The sequence below is a fragment of the Panulirus ornatus genome, chromosome 42, assembly GCF_036320965.1.
Source record: "Panulirus ornatus isolate Po-2019 chromosome 42, ASM3632096v1, whole genome shotgun sequence".
Classification (NCBI taxonomy): Eukaryota; Metazoa; Arthropoda; class Malacostraca; order Decapoda; family Palinuridae; genus Panulirus; species Panulirus ornatus.
Window position 1 is genome coordinate 19,730,722 of NC_092265.1, and position 15,102 is coordinate 19,745,823.

The window sequence follows — 15,102 nt, forward strand, 5'->3', positions numbered from 1 at the left end:
TATAAAGAATATTGCAATCAAAAACTCACTAGAAAATTCTACATGCTTTGTTTACAGGATACCTTGTAAAAACTGTAATATTTCTTATGTTCGGCAGACTGGTAAGGATCTTTATGTTAGACTTGAGCAGCATAAAAATAGTATAAGAACAAGAAAACAATCAAATGCTTTGTTTAATCATTAAATATTATGACCACTGCATTGACTGGAGTAACACCAATTCAGCTATTACCTGTAACTCCTCTAACACAAGAAGCATCACTGACTCTTTTATTATCAAATACACAAAGAATTGAAACACTAATGTTACCAGAGGTCTACACAAACTGGATAGTTCTGTGAGCAAAATGTGTAAACAATTCCCTTTCCTGTCCACATAATAAAAATCTTATGACAGGAATGATGCCAGACCTGAACATCAACCCGAGCACCACCATTCACTAACACAATGGGGCCTCGGCTATGTCTCTTCCTTGTATATCAACTGACTGTTGTACATCTATCTTATTCTTGTATCTCCCCTGAAACTGTGATCCTAACACAGAAACAAGTTACTTGTCTCTACAGTGGACATTGGTTAGTAATAAATTTCTGAGTCATCCTTAAACACTGTCCAGCTTCAGTACACACCTTACTTATGGAATGAACAAAGAAACAATGTAAATTATCTTGAAAGTATGAGAATACTTGTAATGATCATCAGAAATTTTTACCATAATATGACAAGAATATCTAATTCATATTCTTTCAAAAATTATATACAGGGGAATAACATATGAAAGTGGATGATAGGGTCAAAAAGAAAAGACAAACAGGATATCAAAACTAAATAGTGGAGAGAGCTTGCAAAAATGCCTTTCATTGGGATAAATCCAGCTACAAAGAGTAATTATAAAGCATAGTATTCCTCGTGAGATTTATCAATGAGTGAAATACGTAACTAAGTCATATCAGTAGCACAAAGACCATGAAAACTTTCTAACAGGTTGGATTTTATATATACGTAATACCAACTGAATGCCTATTACAGATTCCTTCCTTCCTTTGTATTCTTATGCACTGAATTTTTTAAAGACAAGCTGAATATCATGCTACTTAATTGTGGCAGGGGAATTGCTACAAATGAAAATTTCATATGTATCATCACTCGTAAAAGTTTGTGGGATTCTGTGTATGTGTGGGCCTGTGCAGTCCCCACCCTTTTCTGGATAGCAAATCTGAATAAAGACTTGACAATGTGCACATCCATACACATGGCCCAAGTGTGATGATGATGTAATAAAGTAAGAAAGGATTGTTTGTCAATTGTGCAGTCATAATCAGTTACACACGAATGGAGACCCCCCACAAACTTTTATGAATGGCTGTATCACCAGAGACAGTAATGAACACAAAATACACTTATATCATGGAGTGACATAAACTTGAAATAAAGGAGTCAACCATAGGCAAATTCGAATAATTAAATGTGATGAAAACATTGTGTGGCAAAAGTGAAATTTTTTTCTGAATTAACATCATTTACTTGCAATAGTAACAGATTCCACCTCATCTTTTATCAAAAATATATCTGTCCAGTTATCACTCACACTTAACACACCTGGCTTTTTCAATAAAGGCTTTAGATAAATATTCATCTTGTATGTCAAAATAAAGTAAATGAATTAATAACCATTAAATTACCATCATGATACTTCTTGATAAAGGAACTGCAAAGTTAGTCATTGTAAGCAATAGAAATAGAAATAATTTTATGAAAACCCTATATCATTTAAAATGTTTTCTCAGTCCTTAAAGTTTATGACATGATGTGCATGTCCATGTTTCTCCAATTAAAACAAGGTTTGTTGGTCAACATCTCCGTTCTTACTAGTGCAAGATTTTTCATCTTCACATCTGACTTGCAGCACTTTCCTTAACAATGTTGACATTATCCCTCTAAGCTTTGCCAGTGAATCAAAGATAATTTTGGCCTATTCTGGATAGTGTCCATCTTGTCTCTGTTGGATTGTTTATCATTAACAACTTCCAGTTTCACTCCCTCAGGTTTACCAAACTTTTCTACCATCAAATGAGACATCAGATTATATTTAAGAAAGAAGGACATTATCTAGCCACACTGACCATTACCATGGTAAGATGCATGGCATATCTCACCTGACTTGCAGCAAAAGCCTTGATCAGAGTGAACACAAATACCAGGATTCTCTTGATTGTAATGATTTATGTGATGAATTAATCACACCTTCAGAAGTGTCCTTTGACACTGAAAATGTTTAAATAATTTTTTTCCACTATGAAACTTATGTGCTGCATAAGTTCTTCTGCCACAATGTACATTAATATATATTCTATACTGTATGAAGAGTCATATGTTTTGCGAAATGATGACTCCTGGAGAAGGTCTTTTGACATTAATATTCATGCAGCTTCTCTCCTGTATGACTGGTCATGCGCCACACAACTGATCCTTCCAACAGAAGGCCTTTTAGTGATGTAAACATTCATATGGTTTCTCTCCTGTATCAACAGTGATGTGAACATTCATATGACTTCACTCCTGTATGGAAAACATATGCTGCATTAATTGGAATCTCATGGGGAAGGTCTTTTGGCAATGTGACCAATCATATGGCTTCTCTCCTATATGAACGGGAATGAGCTGTACAATATAAATCCTTTGGGTGAAGGCCTTTAGGCACTGTGAATATTCACATGGTCTGACTCCTGTATGAACAGTCATGTGCTGCAGTAAAGTATTCCTATGGGAGAATGTCTTTTGGCAATGTGAGCATTCAATGACTTCTCCCATAAGAACAGTCATGTGTTCCACTAAATCACCTCTCTGGGATAAAGTCTTTTGGCAATGTGAACATCTATCTTACTTCTCTCCTGTATGAAGTCATGTGCTGCACTAATCTTCAAAAAAAAGTCTTTTGGCAATATGAACATTCATATGGCTTTTCTATATGAATATCAATTTTGCATGTTACATCAGTCTTCCAGCCAAAGGTATTTTAGCAATGTGAACATTCATATAGCTTATGTATGAATATCCGGATAGTGCAATTAACTACATTTCCTGGAGAATGTCTTTTGGCACTATGAACTTTTGTGTGGTTTCTCTCCTGTATGAACAGTCATGTGCAGCACTAAACTACTCTGTGATACCGTCTTTTAGCATTGTGAATATTCACATGGCTTCTTTCCTATACGAAATCATGTGCCACAGTCATGTGCTGCACTAAATTATCCTTCCAGGAGAGTCTTATATCAATGTCAACATTCATATGGCTTTTCTCCTGTATGAACACTCATGTGCTGCTTTAAAATATACCTTTATGAGTGCTGCGCCACATTAAATAGCCCTTCCTTAAGAAGGTCTTTTGGCAATGTTAACATTCATATGGCTTCTCTTCAGTATGAAATAGCATTAAACTACTACTCTGGAGGGAAGTCTTTAGGCAAAGTGAAAATTCATACAGCTTCTCTCCTGTAAGAACAGTCATGTGACATATTAAATGACTCTTCTTGGAGAAAGTCTTTAGGTACTGTGAAAATTCATATTGTTTCTCCCCTTGATAAACAAGCATGTGCTGTAATAAAGTATTCCTCTGGAAGTCATTTGGCAATGTGAACATTCAAATGGGTTTTCTCCTGTATGAAAAGTTATGTGCAACACTATTCTTCCAGAAGGTCTTTTGACGATTTGAAAATTCATATGTCTTCTATCCTCTAGCAATATTCAAGTGGTGTACATATCTACTCTTTCTAGAGAGAGTCGTTTGGCAATGTGAACAACCATATGGCTGCTCTCCTGTATAAACAGTTGTGTGACACACCTGATCACTCTTTCAGGGAATGAGCTTTAGGCAATACAAATACCATAAGTTTTCTCTCCTGAATCAGAAGGAATGTGCTGTACATATCCACATAGTTTCTCTCCTCTATGACCAGCTAAGTGCTGCACTAGACTACTACTTTAGGAGAAGACCTTTTGGCAATATGAACATTCATATGATTTCTCTTCTTTATGAACTCGTGCTGCACTAAATCACTCTTCCATGGAAATAACTTTTGACAATGTGGACATTCACATAGTTTTCCTCTTTTATGAACATGCATGTGATAGAAAAAATTACTGCTGTGGGGGAAGGTCTTTAAGCAATGTGAATATTCATACGGTTTCTTTCCAGTATGAATAAGCGTGTGCTGTGCTAAATGAAATCTCTGGGAGAAGGTCTTCCCATAATGGGAACATTCCAACAGCTTTTGTCCTTATGAACAGTCATGTGCCACACTAAAGTGCTCCTCAGGGAGGTCTTTTGGCAATGTGACTTTTGTTCTGTATGAAAAGTCATGTGCTGAACTAAACCACAGTATGGATAAAGGTCTTTTGGCAATGTATACATTCATATGGCTTCTGTCCTGTATGAAGAGTCATGCAATGCACAAAATTACCATTCCAAGAGGTCACTTCTCTTCATCATGTACAGTCATACGCTGCACAAAAGTATTCCTGAGAAAAGGTCTTCTGACAATGTAAACATTCATATGGCTTCTTTTCTGTATGAACATTCATTGCTGCACTAAAGCACTCCTCTGAGGGTTTATTTGGCAATATGAACATTTATATGGCTTTCTTCAGTAAGGACAGTCATGTAGGGCATGGAAGTACTCTTCCAGGAAGTCTCTTGACAACCTGAGAATTCATATGGCTTCTGTCCTGTAGGAATATTGTAGTGGAGCACTTAAAAACCCTTTCCAGAAAGATGATGATGTGAATAATCATATGGCTTCTCTCCTGTATGAACAGTCATGTGAAACACTAAATCATTTTTCTAGGGAACAGCCTTTGGGTGCAAGTCTTTTGGTAATGTGAACACTTGTATGGTTTCTCTTCTGTAAGAACAGTCATGAGCTGCACTAAATCTCTTTTCCAGGGAAATATTTTTGAAAATGTGAACATTCATATGGTCTCTTTCCAGTGTGAACATACATATGATACACTAAATTACTCCTTTGAGAGATCTTTTGGCAATGTAACCATTCATGTGGTTTCTCTCCAGTATGAGCATGCATATGATGCACAACTGAAATGTCAAGGAGAAAGTCTGACATTGTGAACACTCAATTGGCTTTCTTCCTATAAGAAGAGTCAAGTGCCACACAAAAGTGCTCCTCAGGGAAAGTCTTTTGGCAATATGAACACTCAAATACCTTTTCTTCTATGTGAGCTGTCATGTGCTGCACTAAACAAATGCTCTGGGTAAAGGTCTTTTGGCAATATTCACACAGCTTCTCTTGTATGAACAGTCATGTGCCGCACTAAATTTCCCTTTCGAGAGAAGACTTTTTTGCAATGTGAACATTCATATCGCTTTACTCCCGTATGAACAGTCATATGCTGCACTAAAGTACTCCTATGGGAGAAGGTCTTTAGGCATTGTGAGCATTTATATGCCTTCTTCCCTGTATGAACAGTCATGTGCTGCACTAAAGTACTCCTCTGAGAGAAGGTCTTTTGGCAATGTGAACATTTATATGGTTTCTCTCCAGTATGAACACGCAAGTGCTGTGCTAAATGAAATCTTTGGGAGAAGGTCTTTTGGCACTGTGAACATTCAAATGGCTTTTCTCCTGTATGAACATTCATGTGCCATGCTAAAGTACTCCTCTGAGAGAAGGACTTTTGGCAATGTGAGCATTCATATGGCTTCTCTCCTGTATGAACAGTCATGTGCCGCACTAAGTTACCCTTCCAAGAGAAGGTCTTTTGGCAATATGAGCATTTATATCGCTTCTCTCCTGTATGAACAGTCATATGCTGTACTAAATTCCTCCTGTGGGTGAAGGTTTTTTGACAAAGTTCACATTCATATGACTTCTTTTCTGTGTGAACAGTCATGTGCTGAACTAAAGTACTCCTCACAGAGAAGGTCTTTAAGCAATGTGAACACTCAAATGGCTTCTTTTCGGTATGAATATTCATGTGATGCACTAAAGTACTCCTCTGGGAGAAGGTCTTTTGACAAAGTGAACATTCATATGGCTTCTCTCCTGTATGAACAGTCATGTGCCGCATTAAATTACCCTTCCAAGAGAAGGTCTTTTGGCAGTGTGAACATTTATGTCGCTTCTCTCCTGTATGAGCAGTCATATGCTGCGCTAAATTTCTCCCATGGGAGAAGGTTTTCTGGCAATGTGAACATTCATGTGGCTTCTCTCTTGTATGAACAGTCATATGCTGCACTAAATTTCTCCTCTGGGAGAAGGTCTTTAGGCAGTGTGAACATTCATGTGGCTTTTCTCCAGTATGAGTAGTTATGTGTCTCACTAAATTACTCTTCCGGGAAAAGGTCTTATGGCAATGTGAACATTCATACTGCTTCTCTCCTTTCTGAGTAGGTATCTGCTGGACTAAAGCACTCTCTACGGATTGAACATTCATATTGCTTCTATTCTGTATGATCATTCAAGTGCTGTATTAACCTACTCCTCCAGGAGAATGTCATCTGGCATGTGCATTCATGTTGCTTCTCTCTTGTACATAGTCATGTGCTTCATAAAATTCTTCCTCTCGGAAAATGCCTTTTGGCAATTTGAACACTCATATCTATTCTTTCCTCTATGAACAGTCAAGTGCTCCACCACATCACTCCTTTTGGGGGTCCTTCGGTAAGGTTTGCAATCATGTGACTTCTTTTCACCAGTATGCTGTAACAAGTTACTTCCAGAAGAGGTCTTTTTCACAGCAAATATTCATAATGTTTCTTACATGTATGAACTTTCATATCCCTTCTTTCATGTACGAACTTTCATATGCCTTCTTTCATGTATGAACTTTCATATGCCTTCCAAGTTCACATTGTTGGATAAAGCTTTTCTGGTGCTGTGAACACTTGAAAGATCTCTCATCCAAGTGTGTTAGCATATGCCATTTCATGATAAATTTCATTAAAATTCTTTTGTTACATTATGAACTTTCCTCTTGTTTGCAATCTGTAATGCCATTCTGTAAAATAACAATACTGCTGAGCACAGCTACTGCCAATGAATGTTCACTAAAGTTTAGTGCACAACCCCAGCTGGAATGATTAGTGGGATTCATAGAAGATTGGTGAATGGAGCACTAGTCTTAACCCAACCTCCTGTTGGTAACTTACTTTGATCAACTGTATTGAGATAGACTTCTCACAACCCGTGTGTGGCAAAATATGCAGTGGCCTCTGCTTTTCAAAGTAAGATCATATAAGGTCAGGTCCTCTCCCCTTTCACCCACAGTGAAAGACTACATTTTCCAACCATAAATAATCTGCAAGACAAGCCAAATACTCTCCAACCTCCTCTCAATCTGTTTGACATCCCACCTCTACAGGTAAAAATTCAGCAGTTTCACTACAATCACATCCCAGTCAACAGCATACTTTCTTACACTGCATGGTTGCTATTGACAATGGCTGACATAACCAAATAATATTTGTACAGTAAATTCTAAAATTAGTTATTTCTTTTTGGAAAGACATGATCCTTAAAGCACATTTTAGAGACTGTAATTTACACCCCTGACTGTTCATGCATGACATGCCAGTCTGAAGTTCATACTGGGACTTCTGACAGAGTGTTAACTTAGAAATGGTAGTGACTGACTGGTGAAGATTATGCATCTATCTATTGTAATAATGTGACTTCACCAAGAAAAAAATTGATTTTGAGAAAGCACATAAAAAAGTGATCCCACAGAATTATATGATTTTACTTTACCATCAGTCTTTGTCACAATGACAATGAAATGAAGCTAATGAAAATATCTATAGGTATAAATTTGATTGTACTAAACATGAACTATGGTCCTTCTCATTAGGGGAAAATCTATTCCATAAGTTCTTTTGGTTTTGTCCTTATTGTTAATGTTTCATTTTCCTGCTAGTCATTTCACCATTGTTATCAATGGTTTTCCAATCACCTCTATTGTTACTAACGCTACATACTCTTACTGTCATTGATGTTCATTTGATGCTATTGCTGCTGCTGCTCTAATAATTACAATCCTCATCAGTGATGTTGCTCCTGTAGTTCATTAAGTGACTATAATTGTTGAATGGATGTTGTTGTAAAGTTCTTAATACTGTTGTTGTAGCAGCCTGTCATTCAGGAAAGCTTGGAGGCCCATATCATGTTCTTGTGCTAAACACAAGAAGCTGCCAAAGACAGAAGACCAAAGATTCCATTAAATGCTGACAGTAATAGAGGGGAGACCCCTTTACATCAAGGGCTGCCGACAGGTAAAGATAAAAGTTTTATACAATATGATTATCATACAAGATGAGGTCATCAAGTATCAAGTGCTAGCAATATACTGATCTCAAATCTTTGATGAATGATATGAACATTATATAGGGATGTGATCATTAACATCAGATACTGATGATAAGTAAACATAGGATCTCTAACATCAACCACTGACAATATATTGATGCAAGAACTCTACAGTCCAGTTCTATTAATATAACAAGATGAGATCCTTAAATTAAACTGTCAGTGTTACACAATACAAATACCTTAACATGGAGTTATAGAGAAGTAAATGAATGCTCAAGATGGCTTTAATGAGACTTTCACTAACATCAAATACTTTTGTGATATCTTGGTATTTCCGCTATTGATCAGCATGTTTTACTGCTATTTTCTATCCTATGAAGTCATTTACAAGTGACATTATGTGACCAAGAGATAGTACATATGTCATGCCTTTAATAAGCTTTGTTATGCTCATTCTTTTTAAGCTAGGTTAAGGTTAGATTTATCATACATATGCAGCTGTTTGAACTTGAAAAGCATCTACTATATTTTGGTATGTTGGTTTACAAACTTCACCTGAAAACATAACACTAATGTTTGGTAATTCATAAACCCTTATCATAAAAGATATATTGCTCATAATTGACTAAAGAACTAAAGATTAAGAAGGTTATTATCAATAATCATAAAAACAACAAAACACTTAATACCTTGCATATCTTTTTACAGACACAAACAATTTTAATGTTAATAAATTACAGTACATTTAATATTGTTGTCAATTTGCCTAAAGTGTATGTGAGACCTTTATATATATACATGTTAAAATATTCATAAGCTATCTGTGTTGTTCTTGGTACTACAGCAAGGACCTGCAGGGTACTTCTTTCTGTATTTTCTGTGTGAAGATCAGAGAATGAAAGCTGATCATTATGATACCTTCTACATTGTCTTTCTGATCCTCATAGCTCGGCATGTACTTCTCTACACTGATGGATCCTACCTATGAACATGTTCGATAATGTGACTTCAGAGAGAAGAGAATCTTTCGTAATTTTCAAATATATATAGTTAAACTTTAATACTAGTTGGAATAATAAAGTGAAAGTTTCATAGGTTTGGTAGATGCCTAGATGCTTCATAGGTTTTTCAACCATTCTTTATCACAAACAAAGAAAGCAAATAATCAGATTAAACACACAATTCAAAAAGGTTTGGGTATTGAGTGATTTTGCTATTTGATGGCAATGTAGTATTTAGAAACTGATATAAAAGTTACAGAGTATCATCTGGGGTATCTTATTTCATTCTATGAAGGTGAAAGTTTTAATGCTGAAAAGGGCAAAAAACGGGAATGTGGGGGTTAACTAAAATAAATGCAAGGTAAAAACCTTGTAGAAACCAACAGAACCTGTGAAAACCTCACCTAGCACCTGATATTCACTTATCTTTGAAATTAAGGTATTTGAACGATACAATATTGTTATCATTATTTGTCACCTGTCTTTGGGAAGTGGGTGCTTATGAGTTTAACTACACACTGAAAATCGTGTAATATTTGGGCAACAGAAAAAAACTGCAGTGTGTGACTTGGAGCATCACAATCTATTCTACAATATCAAATACAGTGGCAGTGGTGAGATTATGAATATCAGAGAAAATTACAGGTTAAATAACATAGGTTGAATACCTGTAAAAACATATACAGAAGTTACGGAAACCCCATCTAACCTATCCAGCTATCAACATTCATAGTGGAAATATACTAACATGGTTTCTTATGGGGAGGTTGAATGAAGGCACAGATCACCACCTGGTCTGTCTTCTCTTTCTTGAAATTGTCAACAGTTGGTGCAACATCAATCTTGTGTGCATGTTGTATATCTTAAATGGAATACTAAAAATTAAGGTAAACAATTATGGCAAGGAAGTTTAGGCAAAGTGTCCAAATGTTCTGTTGATATTTTTTGCAATTGCTTAACCTATGTTTACATTGTCTTTATTCTAATACTTGATCATTGTTTCCTACGTTAGCGAGGCAGTGCCAGGAACAGACATAGAAACGCCACATCCGCTCACATTCATTCTCTAGCTGTCACATGTAATGCATCAAAACTTCAGCTCCCCATTGGCAATCAGGCCCCACAAACCTTTCCATTGAGTACCCCAGATGTTTCAAATGCCTAGCTAAATCCATTGACATCAATCCTAGTATACGACATGGTTACAATTAACTCTATTCCATGCGTGCCTTCCACTCTCCAACATGTTTAAGCCACAATCATCAAAATCTTTTTCTTTAATCCTTCCATCTCCAATTTGGTCTCCCCATTCTTGTTTCTTCCACTTCTAACACATAACTCCTCTTTGTCAGCCTTTCCTCATTCATTCTCTTAATACATCCAAACCATATCATAACACCCTCTTCCACTCTCTCAACCACACTCTTTTCATTAACATACATCTCTCTTACGTTTTCATTACTTACTTGAGCAAACCACCTCACAACACATACTGTCCTCATGCATTTCATTTCAATCACATCCACCCTCATCCCCACAGTGTTATCTACAGCTCATGCCTCGCACCCATATAATATTGTTGGGACTACTATTCCTTCAAGCAAACCCATTATTGCCCTCCCACATAATGTTCTCTCTCTCCACACACTCTTAATCGCTCTCATGACCTTCGCTCCATGCCCCCACCCTATGACTCACTTTTGCTTCCATGGTTCTGTTCACTGCCATGTCCACTCTCAGATATCTAAAACACTTCACTTCCTCTAATTCTTCTCCAATCAAACTTAGACTCCAACAAACCTTCCCTAAATCCTGCTGAACCTAATAACCTTGCTCTTATTTGCATTCACTCCCAACTTTCTTCTTTCACACACTCTTCCAAACTTAGTCATCATCTTTGCAGTTTCTCACTCAAATCTGCTAAGTGCTGTGTCAACAACAAACAACAACTGACTTGATTCCCAGGCCCTCTCATCCATACAGACTGCATAGTTGCCACTCTTTCCAAGACTCTTGCATTTACCTCCCTCAACATCCCATCCATAAACAAACTGAACAACCACAGTGACATCACACATCCCTGCCACAGACCAACCTTCATGACGAACCATTCACTCTCCTCTCTTCCTTCTCGTTCACAAGCCTTACACCTCTGATAAAAATTTCTCCCTGCTTCTAGCAGCTTTCCTCCTACACCACATATTCTTAAGACCTTCCACAAAGCATCTCTATCAACCCAATCACATGCCTTATCCAGATCTATAAATGCCACATACAAGCCCCATCTATTTTTCTAGGTATTTTTCATACACATTCTTTAAAGCAAACACCTGATCCATACATCCTCTACCACTTCAGAAACCACATTGCTCCTCATCAATCTGATGCTCTATACATGCTCTTACCCTCTCAATCATTATGCTCTCATACAACATAACAGGTATACTCAAAAAACTTATACCTCTGTAGTTTGAACATTCACCTTTATCCCCTTTGCCTTTATACAATGGCACTATAAATGCATTCTGCCAGTCCTGAGGCACCTCACCATAATCCAAAAATACGCTGAAAATCCTTACCAACCAATCAACAGCCATCCACTTTCTCAATATATTCAAGCTCAGTGTTTGCTGAAGCTCCTACCTAATGTTCCTAATGATTACTGTCTAATGCTCCTACCTGCTACTTCTACCTAATGTTTCTACCTAATGCTCCTCCCTATATGTTCCTACTTACTATTTCTATCTACTGCTCCTACCATTTTGCCAAAAGGCAGGGCTAGCACACACTGCTCACTGCAGGAAAATCTAGAGTTACGAAGAATGAGCTGCACGAGTTAAGCATTGTCAAATGTTACATGTGTAAAGGAGAGATTGCATGTTTGTGGACAGAATGCCTTTAGTCCACATGTTAGTAAGGCAGAAAGAAAAGACAGTTACCTTAGGTCAGAAGAGTGCAACTTGACAAACACTAAAGTGCTGGCTCACTAAGCAGATGTCACTAACCCTCCTGATACCCAGGTGGGTAGTACTGGTAACATACCTCCCTGGTCGTTGGCTGCCTACCAACCACTACCTACCATGGATATATAGGTGATTTTGTATAGCAATGCTTGTGGAGTGCTTAGAGGATACAATAACAGTTGCAAAGCATGAGTTAGTGCTTTATTAAACAATATTAAGTAAGGTGACAGTAGTCTGGGTTATTCAAATCAGGGAAAATGTGAGCAAATATATACCAACGATAAAATGATTTGTTGGTGGGGACTGCGGTGAAATGCTGTTTGTGTAGAGATTGGATAGTGGCACACGTTTATTGTCTCCTGACATTCAGCAGCTTTTGAACACCACTCATTTGTGCATGTGAATAGTATAATTTCCCTAAAATATAGAAAACTGCAATAAATGTCGACTATCAAAAAGGTTACGTGATGAAATTTTCATGAGTTCTGTTCCTTTTCTTGCATTTTACCTAGTTTAACATTAACACTATATTTCTCCTGATATATCAGCCACCTCTAAGCTTCACCTATTGTCAATGAATAAAATCTAACGTTCCACATCATGCTCTCCAACTGTGTCTGGATTCCCCAAACATTCAACTAGCATTACAAAAAAAAAAAAAAAAAAAATCACTCAACAATCAAAGCTAACACCAATGCGGAGAGGGCCTCCTTGAACAATGAAATACAGCTTGAATACAGGTGTACAAAGGAATGCAGTGAGAATATTGAAAAGTCTAGGAAATACACCCATAATGATACAGTACACATAGTATAATACCTAAAATATTAATTAAGATAATTGGTAAAATGTGTGAAAGAAGAAAGTTAAGAGTAAATGTGAATAAGAGCAAGGTTATCAGGTACAGTAGGGTTGAGGGTCAAGTCAATTGGGAGGTAAGTTTGAATGGAGAAAAACTGGAGGAAGTAAAGTGTTTTAGATATCTGGGAGTGGATCTGATAGCGGATGGAACCATGGAAGCGGAAGTGAATCATAGGGTGGGGGAGGGGGCGAAAATCCTGAGAGCCTTGAAGAATGTGAGGAAGTCGAGAACATTATCTCGGAAAGCAAAAATGGGTATGTTTGAAGGAATAGTGGTTCCAACAATGTTGTATGGTTGCAAGGCGTGGGCTATGGATAGAGTTGTGCGCAGGAGGGTGGATGTGCTGGAAACGAGATGTTTGAGGACAATATGTGGTGTGAGGTGGTTTGATCGAGTAAGTAATGTAAGGGTAAGAGAGATGTGTGGAAATAAAAAGAGTGTGGTTGAGAGAGCAGAAGAGGGTGTTTTGAAATGGTTTGGGAACAAGGAGAGAATGAGTGAGGAAAGATTGACCAAGAGGATATATGTGTCAGAGGTGGAGGGAATGAGGAGAAGTGGGAGACCAAATTGGGGGTGGAAAGATGGAGTGAAAAAGATTTTGAGTGATCGGGGCCTGAACATGCAGGAGGGTGAAAGACGGGCAAGGAATAGAGTGAACTGGATCGATGTGGTATACCGGGGTCGATGTGCTGTCAATGGATTGAATCAGGGCATGTGAAGCGTCTGGGGTAAACCATGGAAAGTTCTGTGGGGCCTGGATGTGGAAAGGGAGTTGTGGTTTCGGGCATTATTGCATGACAGCTAGAAGACTGAGTGTGAACGAATGGGGCCTTTGTTGTCTTTTCCTAGCACTACCTCGCACACATGAGGGGGGAGGGGGATGTTATTCCACGTGTGGCGAGGTGGCGATGGGAATGAATAAAGGCAGACAGTGTGAATTGTGTGCATGTGTATATATGTATGTGTCTGTGTGTGTGTATATATATGTGTACATTGAGATGTATGGGTATGTATATTTGCGGGTGTGGACGTGTATGTATATACATGTGTATGGGGGTGTGTTGGGCCATTTCTTTCGTCTGTTTCCTTGTGCTACCTCGCAAACATGGGAGACAGCGACAAAGCAAAATGAATAATAATAATATCAATTAAGATACCAAATTCTTTTTCTATGTATTAAAATCATGTTGAGCAACTTAGAAGAATGCACATAGCAATGCCAATCTGGTTGGTTTAGTAGCAATCACGTGTCACAATGATAGTGTACCAATATAATGTCCTACTGGTCAGAAAATCAGTCACTGTGCTCTACTGACCTGCATGAATTGGGTATGCTGATGAATGTAATGTTGCAATTCTTAGTGAATCTTAATGACCTAAAGAGTACAGTGTTGCATCATCAGAATGAAGACTGTAATGCAGAATAGAAATATGCATATATAACTAATAAACTGCTCATGTAGATACATTTTCAATTTGTAAAATTGGTCTCCTACTATATCACAAATGTATTTCACTGACTATGCTGCAATCCTCTTGTATTTCAGTACTCTGGGTTACTGATGGAGAGCTAAACTGAACTTTTACCAAAATAATTTTGAGAACATGTTACTCTAGGTTGCTGGGAAAGATTACATACAGTTCTCACGAGTCTGTCAAGTTTTATAAGAGTTTCACTTACTTTCATCCTGCAGTTCCTCTGATCACCAAAGCCCTCCCTGCTGTTACACAAAAAGCAAGTTTCTAAATCTGCTCCCCTGACTAATTCACTTCTACAATTTATAAGAGTATGGTAAAAGTCAAGAAGATGGATGCATATTTGCTTGAAGACTTAATCTAAAATTTGTATCATGTGTAGACTTTTAAGGTTTCCTAAAGTGGCCTAAGCTTTGTTGAACAATGGATTTGTGAAGTAAAAACACTCAAAGTAAACAGTTCACAGTTTTAAGTAATT

At 37.5% G+C, this 15,102-nt stretch overlaps 1 protein-coding gene across 1 annotated transcript; it reads right to left on the reverse strand.

Moving 5' to 3' along the window:
- Positions 1-835: 835 nt before the first annotated feature.
- On the reverse strand, positions 836-14,842 carry LOC139761959 (uncharacterized). The gene is made up of 2 exons (XM_071686681.1): positions 10,072-14,842; positions 836-8,201 (listed from the first exon to the last, which is right to left on the reverse strand). The coding sequence occupies exon 2, from the start codon at positions 6,473-6,475 to the stop codon at positions 5,291-5,293; it is 1,185 nt and encodes a 394-aa protein (XP_071542782.1). The 5' UTR covers positions 6,476-8,201; positions 10,072-14,842; the 3' UTR covers positions 836-5,290.
- Positions 14,843-15,102: the final 260 nt, after the last annotated feature.

Coding starts and splice junctions, on each gene's coding strand:
- LOC139761959 (XM_071686681.1), bottom strand. CDS start 6,475: ATGATCATACAGAATAGAAGCAATATGAATGTTCAATCCGTAGAGAGT.